We start from the raw sequence: 23762 nt of genomic DNA, 5'->3' as shown, positions 1-23762 counted from the left end.
CTTTTTAGAGCATACGTTCGGTCGTGCAATTTTCGTTCACTCCACATGGTTGTTACGTATATGCTGTGTCTCATGAATGTCTACGGCATGATGCATCATACATAAATATAAAGGTATATACATATATACACGCATACATATATACTTATATACGTACATATATGTGTATATACGTATATGCATGCATACTTATGTACCTGTAGGGCAAGCTGCTTACTCAACGCGAAAGGCCAGTCTTGCCCCTGCTGTACATGCTCAATCTATGTGCGCACCCAAATACTGACAACGCATTGTGATCCACTTGATATCCGCATATCAAATGAAGAGGAAGAAGAAATATGTTTACTTAGAGTTTTCGATAAACTCTATCACATTAGGAAAAGTATATTTTGAATTATTCAGCGATGAAGAGATAAAAAAGTCTGTGGAAAATTTTGTAAGTCTTTGTAAAGGGAATTTAAATTACAGCATATACACAGATGATGAAATGCTATCATTCAAAAACTGTAAAATTGAAAAGATAAAAAAAAATAAATGTATAAAGAGTGGTTATTTAAAAAATAAAGTGTACCTTCATAATAATGAATGGAAAAATAAATATCCCATTTATCAAAATAAAAAATATGAAAATGTTGAATGTATTTATGGTAAATACTACAATAAAGAGTATACGAAAAGAAGACATTTAAATGCTGGTTTGTTGACAGTTGTACAAGTAGAGAATAAAAAATATTCATCTATTTTTAAAATTACTTTAAATAAAGTACCTACATACAATAACAAAAATATAATCATAGGTCGAGTTATTAAAAATATGCATATTCTGAGAGCAATAGAAATCATTCCAGTTACTTCCAACTGGGAACCTAAAATAAATGTCTATATATCCGACTGCAATGAAGTGAGTGAGTCTTTTTTCAAAGAGAGAAAAGCTTCATCCAGGCAGTCTTACATCGATGGGTTATTCGAAAATTTGAATCATAATGAACAAGGGAACGAGGAGAGTGATGGGGTAGAAACAGGTGAAAGGGAAGAATCGGATGAGGGGGGAGAACCATATGACGGGGATGACAACTCTGCGTTGTATGCTAATCATCCCTTCAAAAAGCATAGTCCATTCTTGAGTAACTTTGACATAAAAAAGGAAAGAAACAAAAAAATAAAAATTACTGAAAAGCAAAAAGGTATCGAGTTGTTAAATAAAATTCTTTCGGAACTTGATTCTGCTTCAAAAGAGGAAAACTTTTCGAAAATGAGTACAAAAAAAAGTGCATCCGAGCATCCACAGTCGAAGCACCATCCGTATCCACAATTACAACCAGAACCACAATCATCATCATCCTTACAAGAACGTACTGTTCGGGGAGATTATCCCTCCAAAGGAACGGATGATACTTCAAAAAACTTCGAAACAATGGAAGAAGAAGAGGAAGAAGAGGAAGAAGAGGAAGAAGAAGAAGAAGAAGAAGAAAAAGAAGAAGAGGAAGAAGAGGAAGAAGAAGAAGAAGAGGAAGAAGAAGAAGAAAAAGAAGAAGAGGAAAAAAAAAAAAAAAAAAAAAAAAAAAAAAAAAAAAAAAAAAAAAAAAAAAAGAGCAACGAAGGAGACTCACAACAAGATCAACCCCTCCCCTGCTCCAATGCATTACCATATGATAATAATATTAACAAACAAATGACAGAACGGGAGAGAAGGATGTTCGAAATTCAACTAAAAATTAATCAGTCTAAATGTTTAAACGAAATGGAGATTAGGAGAGAAAGAATGATGATGATGAGTCAAGGCCCTAATAGAGGAATGGGCAAATTTGGTGAGTACACACATTATAATTTTGCCCAAAATGCAAATGTAAAAAGTGTTATCCAGAGGAGGATTAGTACTGAGGGAAGCGGTGGACGTGAAGAGAAAGAGAAAGAGAAACAGAAGGAACCAACAGGTGCCCATCATAGTGGTAGTAACCGTGGCTGTGATATCGGCGGTGATAAAGTTAGTGAAAATGATCATGCCAATGGCAGTGATAACGCCGATAACCATGGAATTGACCTCCGCAAGGATGATGAAGACGGAAAAAAGTCGCAGTTATATAACACTAGCGCGGTAAGGGTGCAGAGCGCATTGAACAGAAAGAAGAAGAAAAGAGAAGATACGTATGAATTGGACAACGATATAAATTTGTACAAAAAAATTAAATTCAATTTTTCAATAAATAGGAAACTATATGAGGATAAAAAAAAAGAATTCAAAAACAATTTTTATGGATATAATTTATTAATTAATGATAATTCAACATGCACAGATAAGGATAAAAATAAAGTTGTTGAGTTTTGTAAAAAGCAGGAAGAATTAAGAAGTAAAATTAGTAGGAAGAGAAAAAATGACGAAGGAGTTTTTAAAAATTATATCAATAGGAGAAATAAAATTTACAATAAAAAACTTGATCGATATTTTAACAAACATACAGTGGAAATTCGTCAAAATTTGGAGAGAACTTTTTGAAAAAAAAAAAAAAAAAAAAAAAATAAACATGTACAGCGGTCCGTGCGTCTCAAACTGTGAGCACTGTTAGTTATTCATATATTCATATATTCATGTATTTATTCATTTATTTATTTTATTTTTTTTGTTCAACTTATTAGCATGTCAAATGAGCGCCATTTATTTTGCATGAATGATAATAACCTTGCTGTAATTATGCTCATTATAATTATACTCACCACATTCGTACTTTAAATTTTTTTTCAAAAAATATATGCAAATTTGTTTGCGCCCATCTATATGCATGGCAGATGGTTGATTAGACCATAAGAACACTGGGGGATATTTACCAGTGGAGATATACTTGTTTTTTATTTTTATTTTTATTTATTTTTTTTTTTTTCCCCCTTTACGAATGCGGGAAGAGCAAAGTATATTGTCCCTTTGTGTGCAAAATCAAAACGACAAGTTCCAAATTGCGGTGAGTATAAGCTAAGTGCACATATCTCTAATAAATTTTAAAGGGGAAAGTAGAACTACATAACATAAAATTTTTGAACTGTCGTGTTGACACCCTTTTTTGGTTAGAAAAAAGAAAAGTTATCCATGGTAATCATAACTTTGACTTGTTTTTGTTCTTCCTCTTCACAGTCAGTATACTTGCAATTTCATGCGGATTTCTAATCAAAGGTGGAACGATATTACCTACTTTGTTTGATATACGAGGGGTTATTAAGTGTGTATACACTGACATATCATTTACTTCTTTATTTATATTTATATTTAGCGTTTTTTCATATTCCTCTTTGTTAAATGGAAAAGGTATTTTATCAACATAATACTTGTCAAACTTTTTATCTTTTCTGTTATATATATTTATAGTATGTAAAGGTATATTTTTTTTTTTTTCGATAATTTCTTTTTCCTTCTGAATTTTACTCTTTTCTATATTTACCAAAGTGTTATAGTTGCACCACTGACTTATATTTATATCATCAATACTTACTCTTTCACTGTCACTCAGCTCGAACAACTCTTCATCCTCCCTACTCACAATAGCTTCATTTATGTTTATTAGATCTTCAAATACGTTGTTCTCGAAATTGTACATAGTTAATTTTTCCCCGTAGCTTTTCAACACCTCTTCACCGTTGATCTGGTTGATGAAGCCGAGATCGCCCCTGGGGTCAATTATGCCTTTAGTGGTATCGTTGACCGCGTCTTTGTCCACATCTTTTTCCGCATCTTTGTCCGCATCTTTGTCCACATCTTTTTCCGCATCTTTGTCCGCATCTTTGTCCACATCTTTGTCCGCATCTTTGTCCGCATCTTTGTCCGCATCTTTGTCCGCATCTTTGGCTGCATCCTTTTCTTCTGCCTCCTTAACCAAGCCCCCATCAAGCGATTCCCCTTCACTACGAATAACATCATCCTCGTTCAAAACGCTGCTCTTCCTCAGCATGTTAACAAAATTTGCATCATTCGTTAATTCCTTCTTCGCCTTAGCAATTTCCTTACGACTCGATCTTCCTACATTATTATTGTTCGAATGGGTAGCATCTGATACTAACTCTTCTTTCTTCTCAACATCTGAAGAGTCACTTAGTAAGGCATTTCTTTCATCGCTAGCCTTTTCAATTTTGTGTAACATACTTTTTCTGTTTTTATAAATTTCATCATTCTTCTTAATTTCATCCGCATTTTTTACAAAAGCAAATCTTAATAGATTTCTCTTTTTTAGCTCCCTCTTGACTTTTTTTTTTCTTTCCTTTTTGATGTTTTCCTCCTCCGCTTCATCGCCGCCGCTATCACTGCTACCACCGCTATCATTAGTACTGCCACCATCATCACTACCGATATCGCTTTCGCTCTGAAGAAGCGGGGTTTCTTCATCCGCTCTACCGCTCCTGTTGGCACTCGCGTAGGCATCCTCATCATCCTTTTCCATTCCAATGGTAGTCTTTTCGATAATTTTTTTTAACAAGGTTTTTTCCTCTTTGTCACTTTGAAAGCTTTTAATAATTTGTTTTCTCAGTTCTTCATTCTTATAACGGTTAAGTAAACTAACAATTTTCCTTTTCTTTTTTACATTATTTATAATATTTCTTTTTTGTGCATATTCTTTTTCATAATTACTGATATCTCTAGCTAGGTCAGGATGCTCCAAATATAATTGATCCAATATTTTTTCTTCTTCTCTTTTTTCTTTTATTCTTAGATATTTTCTATACGATTTAGATTTAATATGTTTTCTATACATATTTTTTTTCCGTTCTTTTAATAGTAGCATTTTTAGCTGTGCAATTTTCCTTAATTCTTCTCTTTTTCTTTCTTTTTCATTTTTTAAAATATCATCAGACACTATTAGCATTTTTGATTTTTCTAAATTCTTTCTCATCTCTTCTTCAAAATCTTGCGCCGAAAAATCTGCCCCAGTCGGATCACCCACAGCTACACCTACCCCCGAACCTACCGCTTTAGAATTATCACTCGCCCCCAAGTTCTCCTCCTTACCTCTAATAGAGTAACCGTTGCTTTCTCCCTTATTGACATCATAACTACCACTCCAGTATACCTTCGTTTTGTTATATCTTTTTAACAGGCCTTTGTTAAGGTATTCATCGGAGGTGAGACTCTCCTCCTCTTTACCCTTATGACCAAATAAAACTCGTTGGGAATTCTGTATAACATGATATGACTTATTCATTTTATTTAAAGCTTCTACATTCCTGATATACTCGATTTGTCCATTAATTTTCTCTTCTTCTAAGACTGAAATATGTCTATGTTTACTATTATTATTATATTTACGCTTCTTATCATCTTCATTTATTAACACGTTAATATCACTCATAACTTTATTTTCTAATACATTTTCCACAGGATGAATAAGGTCAGCAATATCTATGTACTCATCAGGTTTATTAACTTTATATATATCATCCTTTTGTGGCAAATATCTGTATAACGTATCGTCATTCTCTTCCTCGCCCTCCTCTTCATTGTCCTTACTCTTCACTGTCCTCAACAATATATTTTCTTTCTCCTTTTCATTAAAAGTTTTCAAAAAATTTATAAAGCTGGTTGCAGAGGAATGTTTTCCTTTCTTTTCATCATTACCATTATTCATATCGTCCGAATACTTATCCATAAGAAGCATTTTTTCTTTTAACGTTTTCTTATCTTTTATATATCCAAATTTACCTTCAAATGACGAAAAGGAGTATGCATCATCGGCAGTGTTATCTTCATTTGACATGTTTCCATTACTATTACTAATTTTTTTTTTTCCCTTTATTTTTTCCCCTTTATTTTTTCCCCTCCCTTTGTCAAATCTTTTCTTTTGACTCTCCTTTCTTTTTACTCGATTCCTAAGACTACTCCCCTTTTCATAAGTCCCCTGGGAAACATTATCACTCGTATAACAATTGTTATGTAAGCATTCCTTATCTTCCCTATTATCTTCACTAGAACTATGAATGTTAATTTTTTTTCCTTTTCCTCCAGTTTTACCAGTACGTTTATTTTTCCCGTCATTGAGTATTCCACTATTTAAGGCATTTTCCTTTACGTTCCTCTTTTTCCATTTCTGCTCCCCACCTAGCATTACCATTGCACCATCTGAAAATTTTTTCTTCTTTTGTATTCTCTTGATAATTTTAGAACGCTTTTCTAATGTTTTACTTGATGATGAAGTAGAGAGTAAATCTTTCTTAAACTTTTTTTTTCTTTTTTTTTTTTTCATTTTTTCATTTTTTCCAAAAATGTTTTTTGCTATTACATCTTCGTTGTCCATGGCAGTCCCTCGATTGTTTATTCTTCAGGTTATGCTGGGATGTTTCTTTTGGTATATTTGCTTTATACATGTGCATACATAGGTACGTGTATAGATATGTACGCATTTATGTATGTATCACTCTTCACTTGGTTATGCGCATTTAAGAGTACTAAAGCCTTTACTATGCTGTAATTGTTTCCCTATTTTTTTTTTTTTTTTTTTTTTTTGGACTAGTGAAATTTCAAAATTTAATTCGGCTAAGTGTTTCAGATGCGTAACGAATTATCACATGAAATAAATATGCACAAAAATGAAAAAGGGAAAGGGAAGAAAAGAAAAAAAGAGAAAAAAGGAGAAAAAAGGAGAAAAAAGGAAAAACGAAGGAAGGTTATTACGCTTCTTTTACAAAACATCATACGCATTTTTTTTTTCTTTTTTTAAATATGCAATGTTTTAATTCTTTTAGTCCCAAATTAAAGCAACTTAAAAACCATAAAAGGACAAGCTCATTTTCAAGGTCATACAATTGTATACGTATAAAATATATATTCTTATATATGTATAATGTATATATATATATATGCATATGTACGTATAAATATTTATTAATTCATACGGATGATTGTACGTAAGTGGAAAATGTATACAGGAGCCTTTTTTGTAGCTTCCCCTTTTCGACGCAATAATAGCATGAACAGGAACAAGAAAAATATATGGCGGGCAAATTTTCCTCCCAGAGGGAATTCATTAAATTACGACAATAATAATAATTGCCACTAAATTGACTTTATGTATATTTTTTCTTCTTATTCTATTTAAAATATAATAAAAATTTTGCTTTTATTTAAATCAGCGATTTACGTTTTTTATTTTTAACATAAATACATTTTTTTTTTTTTTTTTTTTAAATAATTTGTTCATATATAGTCTTAAGCACTTCACTATGCCATAATATAACAGCACATAATATGAACAATATGTGCCGACGGTTTCTGCGTTATATAACAAAAAAAAAAAAAAAAAAAAAAAAAGATGAGAAAAGCAAAAATTTAGCAGAATAGTAGGCTCAAACTTCATTCGTACTTTCATTTTTCAAATATTATCACATGTACGCAGCATTAAATATATTAATTATATTGTATAGGTTCCCGTAGGCATACATATATATAAGCACAACCAAAGTACTGTTATATGTATATGTTTAATAATATGGAAAACAAAACAAAAGAAAAGAAAGGGAAACGATAAAGTTAGATCAACATGTTACACGGAAATTTTATGTATGTGCATATATATAAATATACATATGCACGTTTGTTTGCACGTTTGTTTGAACGTTTGTATGCATGTTTGTATGTACGTTTATTAGTATGTACTTATGTGCTGTTATTTTACTAAAGGACGAACAACATTAAGCTTGACTACTCTAAGAAGCTCATCCAGACAACTTACTTCTTATACATATGACATAATCTGTTTGCGATGGGAAATAAAAATAAATTAAATAGAATAATAAATAACTTTTTATTAAAAAATTTTTTTTTTTTTTTTTTTTTTTGCATTGTTTTGATAAGTTTATTATTTTTCAATATTCAAAAGTAGGGTAATACAAATATGTGTATATTTCCTATTTTTTTTTCCTCCTTAAAAACTAAAAATGTAAGGGACAAATAATAATAATAAAAAGGAAAAAAGGAAAAACCGAAAAACGGAAAAACGGAAAAAACAAATACATAAAAATATATAAGAAAATGTGAGAGCATGTAAGGTAGTGCTAGAGAGTATAAGAAAACATGAAAAAGTATGAGGGGATATTTGGGGGAACATATGAGGGAACATATGAGGGAACATATGAGAGCATACAACAGATCATATGAAAGAACGTGTGATAAATCATACGATAGAACATGTGATAGTACGTATAAGAGAAAGCATGAGAGAACGTATAAAAAACAAACTGGGATCATCAAGAGTAGAAATTTTTTTTGAAACGTTAAAAAAAAATTAAGAATAATTACCAATATAAAATATTTGAAGGCACATCGATTTTTGCTTCATAATATATATATAAATATATGTATATATATGTACATATATACTTACACATGTACTTACATATATACTTAAACATGTACTTACACATATACATACACATGTACTTACACATATACTTACACATGTACTTACACATATACTTACACATATACTTACACATATACATATATATTTATGTATAAACGGGCGCATGTTGTATTATTCTCACTGTTTCCTTGTACCCATTTTGGCTTTATTTATTTTTAATTCGAATTGATAAGTCTTAGTGAGTCCTGTAATGCCTTTGTGTAGTGATTAACTGCCTGTACAATATCATCATCTGCCGCTTCTCTTGCTTGAGACTCTAATATTAATCCATTTTTTATTGTTGCAATTTCTTCCAGTACAAAATTTTGAAAATTCTCATTTTTCCCTTTCTTCTCCTTTTTTATTTCTTCAATATATGATATTATTTCCTGGTACTTGCTGTCTCGAATGTTCTAAAAAGAAAAACGACGGGTATAAATTAGCGGTGTTAATGCAAAATGCAAAAAGGAATAAATGAAAAGGTAAAAAAAAGGAGGATATATCACTGCACTTATGCTTCTTATTTATTGAGATAACAAAAGGTTAGCATTTTTTTCAAAAATATAGGTGTTGGCATGCTCGATGGCGCAAAATAAATAATTCACTAATTTTTAAATATGAAAAAATATGAACAAGTCAGGAAAAAAAAAAAAAAAAAAAATTAGTGGCATGTGTTAGCGCAACAGGATAGTAATATAAATGGACAATGCAGATACAATGCATATATTGAATGTGCACAAATTGCCTGAACAGAACTGGTCAAAAGGAAAAATGCGTACATAATAAAAATTACCCATTTTTCTTATTTTTGCATCATTTTTTATTCCTTTTGCACAAGTTCCTGTCCGCGTTCCCACCCCTATGCATATGTTACTATGCACATTTAATTGTGCACGTTTTAAAGCGCAAAAATATAAATTTGTTCAGTCATGTTACATTTGCATTCTTAACATGCTTGCAACTTCACACATTACGCGTGCAGGGGATATACACCACATAAGTACAAACTACACACACAAAACATTTGCTAATACATGCATGGAATACCTTTTCTGTCTCTATTTTGCTCTCGGACTTTTTCTCAATTTCTTCGAGCTTCTTACAAATGTTGTTTTCCTTTTCCTTGTTATTTATTTTGTCTTGTTGAAAAGAAGACTGCAGATTAGAAAACTCTTTTGCTATATTATTATTCTTCTTCTCTAAATTTTGAATGCACTTAATTTTTTCATTTTCAATATTAACACTTATAGTATTAATTTTATCGTTTAGAACTTTTATCGCATTTTCAATTTCATTTACTTTGTCATTTACAACGTTTTCTATTTTTTCTTGTACCTTTAAAATCTCGGATGAAAATATATTTTGAATATTCCTATTATGTTCAATTCTTTTTTTAATTTCATTATTTAAATTTTTTTCCAGTTTATTAATTGCTTCTCTAATAACATAAATTTTTTCTTTTTCTACATTTTTTTTTTGTAATATTTCATTTTTTATTTCTTTTTCAAACCCTTCAATTTTTTCACATAATCTTTTTATTTTTATTTTTGTATTATTGTTAATACATTTTTCATTTATATCAAATGATTTTTTCACCATTTCACTAAACATAGTATTATCATTTTCATAATTCATATTATTTGTTTTTTTTAAATTACATCCTAGGGGAGACTTCTTATGTGCTTTATTTCTCTCACAGCTTATTTTATTAGGTTTGTAAAACAAGTTCTCCTCGTTGTATGAGCTGCTAGCATTGTTATGATTAGCACTGTTATGGGTAACATCGTTCACCCTGTTCACTCCACCAACTAAGCTAACCCCGTTCATATTTAATTTCAAGTTTCCCTTACCTCCCTCTTCACCGAAATGCTTATTGACTCTATTATTTTCACAGTAGTACTTTATTTCGTTCCGTGTTAAACTAAACGAATTGTTTAAACTTCTTTCATACAAATTATTCTGTAGATGGGTAAAATCTTGTAATTTACAATTGTTTATATCTTTTTTATCTTCGTCTGTGCTTTTATTCAAATTATATTTACTGTTCAGAATTTCTTTATTCCCTTTTCGAATAGTACAGCTGCTAATATTGCTACTTATATCATCACTACTTTGAAAATATTCGCTATTATTTCGGATAAAAGGAGAGTATATTTTTTTCTTTATTTTCTTTTTATGAAACGAGCTTTCGTAAAAAAAGTTATTATGGTTATTACTGCCGTTGTTGTTCTTGTTGTTCTTGTTCTTGTTCTTGTTATTGTTGTTGTTATTGTTATTGTTATTGTTATTGTTGTTGTTATTGTTATTGTTGTTGTTATTGTTGTTATTGCTTCGATTATTTCTGCGATTATTACCGCTATGATTTTCGTTGCTGTCATCGAGTGTGTTCTGTACACGAGGATATTCTTTACTTATTTTTTCATCTGAACATGAACTACTGTTGTTTTCACATTTATCAAAATTATTTACACTTTCCTTGCTGTTATATGTTGATGTGTTATCATCTGATTTCTTGAATGAATCAGTGTCTTTTTTCTTGCTGTTTTGTATTATCTCTTTTTTTATTTCAAACATTCTTTTTAACTGTTCGATGATTTTAGAGCAATCGGAATGGCATCTATAGTGAAGGCAATGCCTGTGATGCTTTTTTTGTTCGTTTTGCTTCTTCTATGCTCATATACATACATAAGCTCGCACACATGCATACATATGTACCTATTTCTTCCAATATATTTATGCATTAACATGTACATGCATTGCAGATTTACATGTACACGTAAAGACGCCTGTTTTCTTCGAACACTCAAAAAAAAAAAAAAATAATAATAATAATAAAATAATAGAATAATAAACTAAAAAACAAATAGTCTTTTTCTATCATACTATTATGGATATATGGTTATACGTACTTATGTAGTATGTATATATGTGTGGGTAAGTATGTATTGATGTATATACGTACACACATATGGATTGTAGTATTTTATGCAAAAAGATGAAATGTACATACATATATATATATATACATATATACATAAAAGCTACGTGTGCTTTTGTACAATTATAACTGAATGCACACTAAGATATATGAATAATAACATACATTAACAACAGAAGAGCGATATCTCATAACTGTTACAGTACTCTTTTTCATAAAGTTCAGAAAAAATCTTAACGTACAGGGGAAAATTTGACCATCTTTTTAAGTTTAAATAGATGGGGGAATATTTCCCGAAAAAAAAAAAAATATAGGTACATATATAATACATATATAATACATATATAATACATATATAATACATATATAATACATATATACATACATATATAATACATATATAATACATATATAATACATATATACATACATATATACATACATATATACTTAAATTCTTACATACGCATATTCACGTATAAAACCAAATAAGAAATATATCGCATTTTACATCTTGAAAAATATGTAGAAGTGAAGAAGATAAAAAAAAAATATATGGTGATACACTTAATTGGTGAATACTAAAAAACATTATTAGTAACAAAAATGGAAAAGAAGGAGAGACTTATAAACACTGATATAACAAGTGAGTATTTGGAACAAAGTGTGTAAAATCAGTCTTCTCCTTTTTTTTTTTCGTTTTCAAAACTATGTGTGTAAACACTTATATAACTAAAGTTAAATAAGGGAGAATGCCTACACTGTTAGCATATTTTTTACTATTTTTTTTTTTTTTTTTTTTTTGCCTTGATTTTTTTTTAAAACAAATCTGTGCAAGTTTAATAAACAAACTTCATTTAATAATGAAAAAAAAAAAAAAAAAAAAAAAAAAGGGGTCAATGAAAAATAGAATAACTCAATTAACTGGATGAAAAGATATTCTGTCTTATTATGTGGGGGGAGGAGGAAGGGAAAAAAAAAAATAAAACAAAATAAAACAAAATACAGAAAAACAAAACAAAATACAGAAAAACAAAACAAAATACAGAAAAACAAAACAAAATACAGAAAAACAAAACAAAATACAGAAAAACAAAATAAAATAAAACAAAACAAAATACAGAAAAACAAAACAAAATACAGAAAAACAAAACAAAATACAGAAAAACAAAACAAAATACAGAAAAACAAAATTAAATTAAACAAAATAAAAATTCTTATGTATGAAAAAAAGAAAATATTGCTTTTTTAATTTTATATTATTTTCTTCGTCTTCCTAATTTTTGACATACAAATGCAATATTTTTTCTTTTTTTTTTTTTTTATATAATTTTTAAATAAATCAAACAAACAAAAATAGTGTAAACAAGTATATCATAAGAAAGTGTACAATAATAAAGTGTACCATAATAAACTCTACTATAATAAACTATAACATAACAAAGTGTAACATAATAAAACACGACACAATAAAATGAGACAGAAAAAAAAAAATATAAAAATATCAAGTTTTGCTATATGCGGAATTGTAGCATATTTCTGTATATAGCACACCAAAAAGCGCAAAAAAAAAAAAAAAAATTAATGAGGCTAGTACGAAAACGCAGTGTGTATATATAATATACATACATATACACATACGTATGCACATACATATACACATACGTATGCACATACATATACACATACGTATGCACATACATATACACATACGTATGCACATACATATACACATACATATACATACCATATACACATACATATACATACCATATACACATTTATATATATATATATATATACATATATGTGCACATGCATACTTGTATAACGCGTTGCATGCGGAAAACTTACTACTTCACAGTTGCAGCTATGCACAAACTATTCTTTACTTACTCTTTTTAAATATGAAAAAAATAAAAACATGCATTGTTATTTATAACACTTAAACAATCAAAAAAAAAAAAAAAAAAAAAAAAAAAAAAAAAAAAAAAAAAAAAAAAAAAAAGACAAAATAAAGCAAAACAAAACAAAACTGAACCAAATTAAGCAAAGGTGTATAGAAAAAATCTTTTTGTGCAGCATAAGCGATATGTTAGAACATTGGGGGGAAAAAAAATACATAGAAAAATTGCGAGAAAACTAATACATTTCAAGTAATTGTGCATATATATATATATATATATACACATACATATTTACATGTACCCGCTCATATGCGTTGAACGAACGAGCTAACACAATTTATTTATTTTTTTTTTTCATAAAATGGTACGCTACATTTAAGAAATTTTATTTCACGCCCAGTTACTGTTGGTCAAATAAATACTAGTGGAAACATAGTTACTCTTCGCGAAGTATGCAAATTTTTTGAACAAAATTTTTCGGAGCTTTTTCGTATTTTCATTAAAATAGAACAAAAAAATGAAGGAGGTAGGCTAAAAAGACGGAAAAACAAAATGAAGATGAAAAAAAAAATAGAAAAAAAATCATATGACTATTTTACACTTAACAACCTTTAAAAATAAATAAACTCATTCGGAAGCTACAATATCTGTTGTGATAAAAAAAAAAAAAAAAAAAAAATACGAAAAAATACATAATAATATGCAAAAATACACAGTAATATGCAAAAATACACAGACATATGCAAAAATACACAGAAATATGCAAAAATACACAGAAATATGCAAAAATACACAGACATATGCAAAAATACACAGAAATATGCAAAAATACACATAACCAATCGGCTCGTTTAATGTACTATTTGTAAATATACATATGCGTTTTTATATAAATTTCAAGACCAAAAAAATAAAACAAATAAATCTTCCAACAAAGCTAGTAACGTATAAGCGGAAAAGAAAAAATTTGGAACTAATTAAATATTTCATATACTTACAAAAAAAATGAAGTAAATTTTTTTTTTTTTTTTTATTCTAAGAGATACTCCTGTTCGATGTAATTTATTCTTTTATATTCCTTATAACCTTTGTTCTTTTGCAAAACTACTATAATGTATCGTATCCCCATTATGCCCTTATTTTTTATTTAATTTTTGTTTTTATTTCACTTTTTTTTTTTTTTTTTTTTGCATCATATTGTATGCAACTGTGGTGCACACATACAACACCTTGAGAGTCTCTTTTTCAAAATGCTCTCCAGGAATGCATATAACCTTTCCTTTAACATTTTAAAAATTTGCATTTAATGTGCTTAGATATATGAGCGTATATCACAAGTAACAAAATAAAAATGCCCTTTCAAATGAAAATATCTTTTCTTAAAAAACATGAAAAAAGAAATTTTGTGCTAATTTTTTTTTTTTTACAAGTATGAGGCTTTTTTAAAGAAAAAAATAAAAATAAAAAAAATTACTCAGAGGAGAGGCGAATAAGTAGAACGTCCACTGTGGGGTTTAGGAACATCTACATATATACATTAATGTATAATCATACTTACATACTCATACATATCCATATATATATATGATCTTTCTTCAATCCCGTCCTAATTTTTAAGCGCCCCTATTTTTTTTTTTTTTTTTAATTTAAATAGTCTTTTGAACTCACCCAAAGTAATGTTCTTTGTAAATATTATTTTTACTAATTTTTTTTGTGCACATTCTTTAATTAAAGTAATGAGAGGTTTATTACTTGGCTAAAGCTAAAGTTTTATCTATATTCATGTGTACTCATTAATGTATACATGTATATCTTCGTAATTTCACATGTACATGTATATGTACATATATGTATATATAATATACATACTAGTGGGCGTTAAACATTTCAGCGCTTCATGATATAAGCAAACCTATTTTTATCCTATCCTCCAATGATTAAAAAAATTAATTTGTACCTTATGCTTATTTTCATAATGCTATTTACAAATGGAAAAAAAAAAAAAAAAATTAAATAAAAAAAAAAAAAATTAAATAAAATAACACTCACCATGAATATTGACATAAGCGTAAAAAGAGCCGGAATACTATCAGGACATAAAGGTTCGCCATATTTTTCATTTAGTACTGTTTTAGCGGAAGATGTTAACATTGGCATATGGCTATCCACTTGTACATATATATATTTGTGTATATATGTATATGTGTCTACGTTTGTGCGTATGTATGTGTATGAGCTTGACGTCAATAAAAAATGATCTATGCGCACATTTATGGCTCCTTTTCAAGAGGAGAAAATAAACAAAAGAAAAGCGTTAATGCCATCTACATACTGCTACAGTTTCACATGTTTTATTTCTTATATGCAGCTGTGATAAGAGAAAAGTAAACATATATATGGACATATATATATGTATATATGTTTATATATATGCATGTATTGTAACAGTGCTTGCAAAAAAAAATACAGAATTGGTCCCTTTTTTTTTTTGCCCCTTATTTAGCATGTATAACAAAAATTCTGTTCAGCAATGATGAGAATTATATCCTCAGTTCAAGTTTAGATAATAAAATATGTCTGTGGAATGTGAACACGCATCTACATATAAATACGTACAAGGGTTAAGTTTTACATTTTCCATATTTGCATTTTTATATATGTTATATTTATTTATTATTTTTTTTTTTTAATATCCATTTTTAATTTGTTATATTGAACAACTTTTCTTTATTTTTGTGCGTACATTTATAGATGTTCATAAAAAAGGAATAAATGATATTGCTCTTTTCAAAGACAACAGCAAATTTTTTTCAGCAGGTATTCCGTTATATATACATATATATATATATATATATGTCCACGTTAATTGGTACGTATGTATATATGAGCATATATATGTTTGTGTGCGAACGGGGGTACGTCTGCGTTGATTTAGCAAGCGTGTGTTAATTTGTTTATTTGTTTATATGCCCACACTTATATATCATCCCATTCCTAATTTTCAGGAAATGATGCGTACGTGTACTTATGGGACACCCTTTCCAATAGAATTTTAAATAGAGTTAACGTGAATGGTTACAGAAAACATCCCCACAAAAAATATATATATACATTATCTCACTAGTCATATTAATATAATATGACGCAGTTGCATCGATATATTTGTTTAATTAATGTATTTTATTTCGTATATTTGTTTAACAGTATTACAATGTTTTTTTGCCACGTCAGATAAGGTAAATGTAGCTAAACTGAGCAAAAATGAAAAATTACTATTTTGTAGCAAAAACAATTCAGTAAATATATATGACTTCAGGGAAAGAGATTTCAAAAAGAAAAACAGGCCCCTACAAGTCTTCAGTGATGCAAAGGATTTAATTTCCGAGTAAGTATTTTCCTTTGTACGTGTGTATACACTTTTGCAATCCCCGTTCCAGCACATGCTATTGCTGTTACTGTTCCTTTGATGTTGCTTTGGCACGTACTGTAACACTTTCTTTTTTTTTTCTTTTTTTTTTTTTTTCTTCTCTACTTCCCCCGTAGTATTTTCCTTGATGAGTTTGAAATATACAGCTGCAGTATTGACAACTCTTTGAGACTTTACGATCTGCGAATGGGAAAGATGATGAGTTACGACATGAAATCGTCCATTTTGAGTATGGATCTGACGAACGACAGAAATTACGTGGGCGTTAATTTAATTGATAATAGCATTAAACTGATTGAAAAGAATAGCGGTAAGGAATAAAGAAATTTTCAGCATATTGGAAAAGAGTGAAAAGGACTGAAAAGAAATCGAAGTTGCACAAAGTTAAACAAAATAGAACAACTTAACAGATATTCAACTTAATGAAAAAAAAAAAAAAATTGTTTTTACTTTACTTTTTTCGAACACACAGGAACTGTGCTGGGGCTATATAAAGGCGACATGAACAACAATCACAGAAGGAACATAAAATTTGACAACAAAAATAAGTTCATCCTTTCATGTTCTTACAAAAACGAATTGCTCATTTACGATATTGTTAACAGTAACATAATTAACAGTACAACATTTTACAACGACCTCGAATTTGAAGAGGATTTGGATATATACAAAAACACGTACTATATATTACCTATAGGTAAACCAACTTACTATTTAAATATTAATAAACACATACTAACAGAAAATGCGTACATAGACAGGGACAAATATAATTCGATTTTAAATAAATATAAACACTACGGTAAAAAGGTAAGTACACATTCATCTGATGCGGACTTTCAAAATGTAAACAATAAGATAGTATGCGGCGACATAGATGGTGATATACATGTGTTACAGTTATATTATATGTAAAGTGTTATGACTGCTCTTTTTGTGGCATTTTTGTAACCCTGCTGTATTCTCTTTTTTTTTTTTTTTTTTGTCCGTTCTCACACCTTTCAATATTATTCTTTTGTTTTTGTCATTTCTTTTGAATAGTGTAATTATATGCTTTAAAAAAAACAGTGTATGCTTACAAAAGAGGGGCCAAAAAATGGCCTCTTTTTTTTTTTTTTTTTTTTTTTTTTTTATGTTTTATATTTATTGCTTGTTCATAAAAAAAAAAAGTTTCTTTTGGAAATGCACGGACTGTTACAGGAAAAAATTCTCTGCTTCGGAAACACACCAACTGAACTGTTCATAATTTTACATCATTATTATTATAAGTAGCACTCTATTTGTGATATTTGTAATATTTGCAGCATTTGTAGTATTTGTAATATTTGCAGCATTTGTAGTATTGGTATCATTTGTGTATCATTTGTATCATTTGTATCATTTTTATCATTTGTATCATTTTTATCATTTGTGTCGTTTTTATCATTTGTGTCGTTTTTATCATTTGTTGTATTCTTTTTCTTTTTTTGTTTTTTGGTAAGAACAACAAGCCAAAGAACGAATTCGAAAAAAAAAAAAAAAAATTCATACATTTTTCATATATTAATAAAAACAATTACTTTTATTTACATGTCCTGTTAATAAATATGGTATATTTTTTATGACCTCTAAATTGCTAATTAAAAAAAATATTCACTAGGTGTATTAATAAAATTAAGATACATATTGTGAAGAATAAAATAATAAGTAAAAAAAAAAGAAAAAAAAGCATCTGTATATTTACTATTTTTATTTGTTCATTTGTTTACTTGCTCATTTGTTTACTTGTTTATCTGTTTACTTTTTTACTTGTTTACTTTTTTACTTTTTTACTTGTTTACTTCTTTACTTGTTTACTTCTTTACTTGTTTACTTTTTTACTTGTTTACTTGTCTGTATTTTGTTCATAGCAATATATAATAAAAAAGAAATACCGACAAAAACACATTCATTCAGTAATAATTATACCGTTCAAGTACATTGGAACTACATAAAAAGTAGCAATTTTCATTTAAAAAAATGCACTTTTTTTTTTTTTTTTCATTCATATGTGAGATACGTACATATGTAAAATATATACAAATGTAATGTATACTTATGCATATGTACATATACATATACGTTAAGAGTAAATCAAAATAATCAATTTTCACGTATAATATTTGTGATATGGTATTTTAAACTATTAGGCAAAAAAATACCGATTGTGCTTCGAACATTTAGCTAAATTTTAATGTGTGTACCCCCGATTTAACGCAGAAATATGCTAACGAAATGTATTATTAAATAGGTATTCTTATTTGTATTCTTATGCGTACTCTTATTTGTACTCTTATCCATATTCATAATTTTATTTTTATTATTTTATTATTATTATTTTTTTTTTTTCATACTGTGTACAATTTGGCGCTATAATTTTTAATTTTGTTGTGAGTAAAGCAAAACTTTATTACAGTAACACGTCGTTTTAATGCTGATGAAGTACTTCCCAAGGGTAAAATAATTATCTTTTTGCATTTTGCCATCTACATGCCTGTGCCCCTGGAGCGCTCACATAATAAGGGCATATGTATATGTGTACACACTGCTCCTAGCAACAAGGCAGTAACTTTTTATTTGAACACACGTGTTACGCACCATTGTGAATGATCTATTTGAAGTTTTTTTTTTTTTTTTTTTTTTTTTTTGTCTAGATAGAACTGATATATTCTTTTTAAATTTTCCTCTTCATATTGTATAATTGGGTGCAGTAAACAACTCCCCTTAGTTAGATTAAACCTTTGCTAGGTAGTTTTTCCTATGCCACTTTATTTTTCCATCCTCCCCTCTCCATTCTTTAGTGTTGATATATAATTGTTTTAAGCAGTAACTATTATACGAACGCGATAATATACATAAACAGATACATGCACATGTGAACATAAACAGATACTTGCACATGTGAACATAAACAGATACTTGCACATGTGAACATAAACAGATACTTGCACATGTGAACATAAACAGATACTTGCACATGTGAACATAAACAAATGTACATATAAAATAAACCCATACACATACGCAACGTACTGCACTTCCTTCTGTAAACCTATTTCATAATGAGGAAATACCTTGGTAGCACAAAAAGGAACAACAATAATAGTAATAATAATGATGATAATAACATAGATCAATATAACGATAATTATAACTCAGAAAAAGCCTGTATAACATTGGTAAGAGCAACATTACTACCTATTTTAAGTATAGGGAAGAATGAGAAAACAACGTTGTTTCATCCATTTAAGAATCCATTACCGGGTTTTGTAAGTGATAAAAATTTATATTTCAAAAAGACATTAGGAGCTAAAGTTAGAAGAACAGGATGGTTGAACTTCACACATAATAATATACCTAGAAAATCGGATGAAACAGATGAGCAGAATAATAATAAAGTAAACGAAATAATAAGAAAGTTTGAACCGTTAGTTTTGTTTGAAAATGAAGATAATAAAATTCAAGTAGATCCAATTTTAGCTCAATTTTTAAGAGAGCACCAAAGAGAAGGAGTACAATTTGTTTTTGAATGTTTAATGAATTTAAAAGATAAAAAGATTAGTGGATGCATATTAGCAGATGATATGGGACTTGGTAAAACTTTACAAAGTATAACTGTCTTGTATACTTTATTAAAACAAGGATTTAATAAAAAACCAGCAGTTAGAAGATGCCTAATTTTATGTCCAGCTAGCTTAATTAATAACTGGAATGATGAGATAAATAAATGGCTCCCATTTAGATGTTCAGTTACTTGTGTTAATGATAACGCTAAGGAAAAAATTGTAAGTAAATTAGAAGGTTTTAAATATGATTTTAAGTCTACTATTCTTATATGTTCATATGAATGTTTTAGAATTAATAATGAAGTTCTTGATAAATCTTCCATAGATATGATAATATGCGATGAAGCACATCGTTTAAAAAATGATAAAACGAAAACGTATATTAGTATATATAAATTATCTGCTAAGAAAAGATTATTATTGTCAGGTACTCCTATTCAAAATGATTTAGGGGAATTTTTTGCATTAATATCATTATGTAATCCTGATTTGTTTGATGATACAATTATGTTTAGGAAAAAATTTGCTAATCCTATACTGATTGGTAGAGACAAAGATGCAACAGTGAAAGAGCAAGAAATAGCTTCAGAAAGATTAGCTGAGTTGTCTAATATTACAAATAAATTTATCCTAAGAAGAACAAATAATTTATTATCTAAAGTATTACCTGTTAAATATCTTATTAACATTTTTATTAAACTGAACCCAATTCAAGAAGCTTTATATGTATTATTTTTGAAGGACAAGAAAATTTTAAAAAATGATCATTCGAATAGTAAAGTTAACGTTCTCATCAATATTAAAAAGTTAGAGAAAATATGCAACCATCCACTCTTGTTGAATGCAAATGATATAAAGGACATTGGACATATACCTCTCTCCAGGTTGTTAGAGGACGTAATTACACAGTTTGAAAAGTCGTCAAAGGGAAGCAAGTCTTTGAACAAGAGCGGGGGGAGCATCTCCTCCTCGTCCGCAGCGACTGCAGCGGTAGGAGGTGGGTCTAGCGCTGTGTCTGGTGGTACGTCTGGCATTGCTTCATCCACCGCTTACTCCAGTTCTGCCTTAGAATGCGATAATATAAGGGAACGAAGAAAAGCAGTAGAGATAGACTACGATAAATCGGTAAAAAGGCTGTTAGAAGAATGTAGGAGAGATACGTACAGGTGTTACTACAATTTATCTTGCAAATTTCAGTTATTACATTTTTTGCTTAAAAATATTAAACACAACACAACCGATAAAGTAGTCATTGTGAGTAATTATACACAGACGTTAGATTATATGGAAATATTATGTAAAGAAAATTTTTACAAATTTGTTCGATTAGATGGTGGAATAAGTATAAAGAAAAGGCATAAAGTAATAAGTGAGTTTACCCATTCAGAAGATATTTTCATTTTTCTCTTATCTTCAAAATCTGGAGGATGTGGTATTAACTTAATAAGTTCAAACAGATTAGTGTTGTTAGATCCAGATTGGAATCCAGCAAATGATAAACAAGCATTAGCTAGAGTATGGCGTGAAGGTCAAAAAAAAATATGTTTCATATATAGGCTATTTTGTACAGGTACTATTGATGAAAAAGTATATCAAAGACAAATAAGTAAAGATGGTTTATCTTCTATGATTGTAACAAATACAAATTTATCAAAAGATCAACTATCAGATGAAAACGTAAAAAAGCTTTTCAACTACAAAATGAATACTATATGTGAAACCCATGATAATATTGAATGTAATAGATGTAATTCTAAAGATGCTTCAGAAAATTATTCGGAGCAGTTAGAAGATTTTGAAGAAGATGATGTAAATACATGGGCTCATCATCAAAATATGGATACAGTACCAGATGAAATCTTAATTAAAGCAGTTAAAGATGCTAGTGATTTTAAAATAAATGATTTTAACAACTCACCAATTCTTAAAAAACTTACCACCAAATTTGTTACATTTGCTATGAGTTGTAAAATTGAATTTAGAGATGATCTCATTAAGCAGAAAGTCAAACAGACTAAGATTTGCCAAGGGGAAGAGGGGGTACAACTGAAGGGTTCGGAGGGGAAGACGGTCAAGGGGGGAAAGAAGTGCAGAGGTGGTTTGGATGACGATGAAGAGGATGAGGAAGAGGAAGAGGAAGAAGACTTTTATGAAGGGGAGGACGAGGACGACGACGACGACGAAGAAGCGGATGACGAGGAGGAAGAGGAAGAGGAAGAGGAAGACGAAAATGTTGAAGAAGATGAGAACGATGACGAAGAGGAGGAGGAGGATGATGAGGAGGAGGATGATGAGGAGGAGGACGATGATGATGACGGTCCGAGTGCGAGAAGAAAAACAAGCGGAAAGGAATATGCACACAAGCTCCTCGAAATAGTGGAGTATCAAAAGGAAAAGAAAAAAGAACAACTTAACAAAAAAAAGGAAGGGAAAAATGGCAAGAGAAGCAGGGAGTGCAGTGGTGAGGATAGTATCCAGGATAGTGGTAAAGAGAGTGAAGAGGACAGCGATGGGAGCAGCAATGACAAGAAGGGGGAAAAAAAAGGAAACAAACATAGGGACCGGGGGAAGGAGGGCAAAACGAGTAAGATCAGGTCCAAGAGCGATGAAAATATAAACACAAACGATGAAGTTAGCATGAGAGTAACCAGAAACATGAGCCACAGAAATTTAGTCGAATTGCTATCACAAGACGAAGATTCAAAAGTTATCCCATCCATATCCGATGACGCAGATGCTTCCGTCGAGAATGTAAGCACGGATAGTTCATACTTTATATGAGCTCATGTGGAGATGGTACAATGTAAGCGGTGAATAGAGTCGGTAAATGGAAAAGTCGAAAGATGGAAAAAAAAAAAAAAAAAAAAAAAAAAAAGATCAACGTCCCCAAAATTTTCCACATATGAACAATAAAAGGATGTTACAAGTGGCGTGTAAAGGGCTATATAATACATATAACATAATGTGGGAGAAGCGGAAAAATGATAAAACGGGAAAATGATAAAACGGAAAAATGATAAAACGGCGCATCTGGTTTGTTCATAAAACGTGAAACATCCAAAATGAAATAGAACTTTTTTGAAACGAACTGAATCCGCAAATTTATTGGGAAAAAAAAAGAAAAAAAAAAAGTACGAGAACTGCAGAAGTAGTAAAGAAGTAGGTAGGCGGAGTACTACGCGAAACGTTAAACGAGAATTAATCAAATTTTCAAATCAAATTGTTTGAAAAAATGTATCATCGGATTTAACTATAACTATGTAACTAGTCATTATAGAGGAGTATAAAAAAAAAAAAAAAAAAAAAAAATTAAATTAAATAAAATAAAATGGGCGTAATCAGCGGCTCTGTGTGTGTTGTGTAGCTATTAAGGAAAAAATACTTGGGCAAAGAACACCACATGTACATATATATTTCTATATATATATATGTGTGTAAGTACATATACCCGTGACTTACATGTACGTAAATACAACACACAAGTTGCGGGAGAAGTACAACCCTACCAGCTGTAGTTGCAAACAAATATTTTAT

The 23762-nt window shown here is 29.4% G+C and overlaps 5 protein-coding genes across 5 annotated transcripts; 3 read left to right on the top strand and 2 right to left on the bottom strand.

Moving 5' to 3' along the window:
- Nucleotides 1-319: 319 nt before the first annotated feature.
- MKS88_000544 (peptidyl-prolyl cis-trans isomerase) lies at nucleotides 320-2494 on the top strand (the record flags this gene model as incomplete). Its single annotated transcript, XM_067216568.1, has 1 exon — nucleotides 320-2494. One exon carries the CDS (start codon nucleotides 320-322, stop codon nucleotides 2492-2494), a length of 2175 nt encoding a protein of 724 aa, XP_067075779.1.
- Nucleotides 2495-3086: 592 nt separating this feature from the next.
- MKS88_000543 (U3 small nucleolar RNA-associated protein 14) lies at nucleotides 3087-6269 on the bottom strand (the record flags this gene model as incomplete). The annotated part of the gene is made up of 1 exon (XM_067216557.1): nucleotides 3087-6269. One exon carries the CDS (start codon nucleotides 6267-6269, stop codon nucleotides 3087-3089), a length of 3183 nt encoding a protein of 1060 aa, XP_067075778.1.
- A 2279-nt stretch (nucleotides 6270-8548) lies between these two features.
- Nucleotides 8549-10946, bottom strand: MKS88_000542 (filament assembling protein; the record flags this gene model as incomplete). Its single annotated transcript, XM_067216546.1, has 2 exons — nucleotides 8549-8785; nucleotides 9420-10946. The coding sequence occupies 2 exons, from the start codon at nucleotides 10944-10946 to the stop codon at nucleotides 8549-8551; spliced, it is 1764 nt and encodes a 587-aa protein (XP_067075777.1).
- A 4321-nt stretch (nucleotides 10947-15267) lies between these two features.
- On the top strand, nucleotides 15268-17559 carry MKS88_000541 (mitogen-activated protein kinase organizer 1; the record flags this gene model as incomplete). The annotated part of the gene is made up of 7 exons (XM_067216536.1): nucleotides 15268-15319; nucleotides 15721-15837; nucleotides 15969-16034; nucleotides 16223-16291; nucleotides 16449-16602; nucleotides 16761-16954; nucleotides 17117-17559. 7 exons carry the CDS (start codon nucleotides 15268-15270, stop codon nucleotides 17557-17559), a joined length of 1095 nt encoding a protein of 364 aa, XP_067075776.1.
- Nucleotides 17560-19724: 2165 nt separating this feature from the next.
- On the top strand, nucleotides 19725-23009 carry MKS88_000540 (DNA repair and recombination protein RAD54; the record flags this gene model as incomplete). The annotated part of the gene is made up of 1 exon (XM_067216525.1): nucleotides 19725-23009. One exon carries the CDS (start codon nucleotides 19725-19727, stop codon nucleotides 23007-23009), a length of 3285 nt encoding a protein of 1094 aa, XP_067075775.1.
- Nucleotides 23010-23762: the final 753 nt, after the last annotated feature.

This window comes from Plasmodium brasilianum, chromosome 1 (genome assembly GCF_023973825.1).
Source record: "Plasmodium brasilianum strain Bolivian I chromosome 1, whole genome shotgun sequence".
Taxonomy (NCBI): Eukaryota; Apicomplexa; class Aconoidasida; order Haemosporida; family Plasmodiidae; genus Plasmodium; species Plasmodium brasilianum.
Note: the sequence above shows the minus strand (reverse complement) of the source record. Positions and strands in the feature narration are given on the sequence as shown.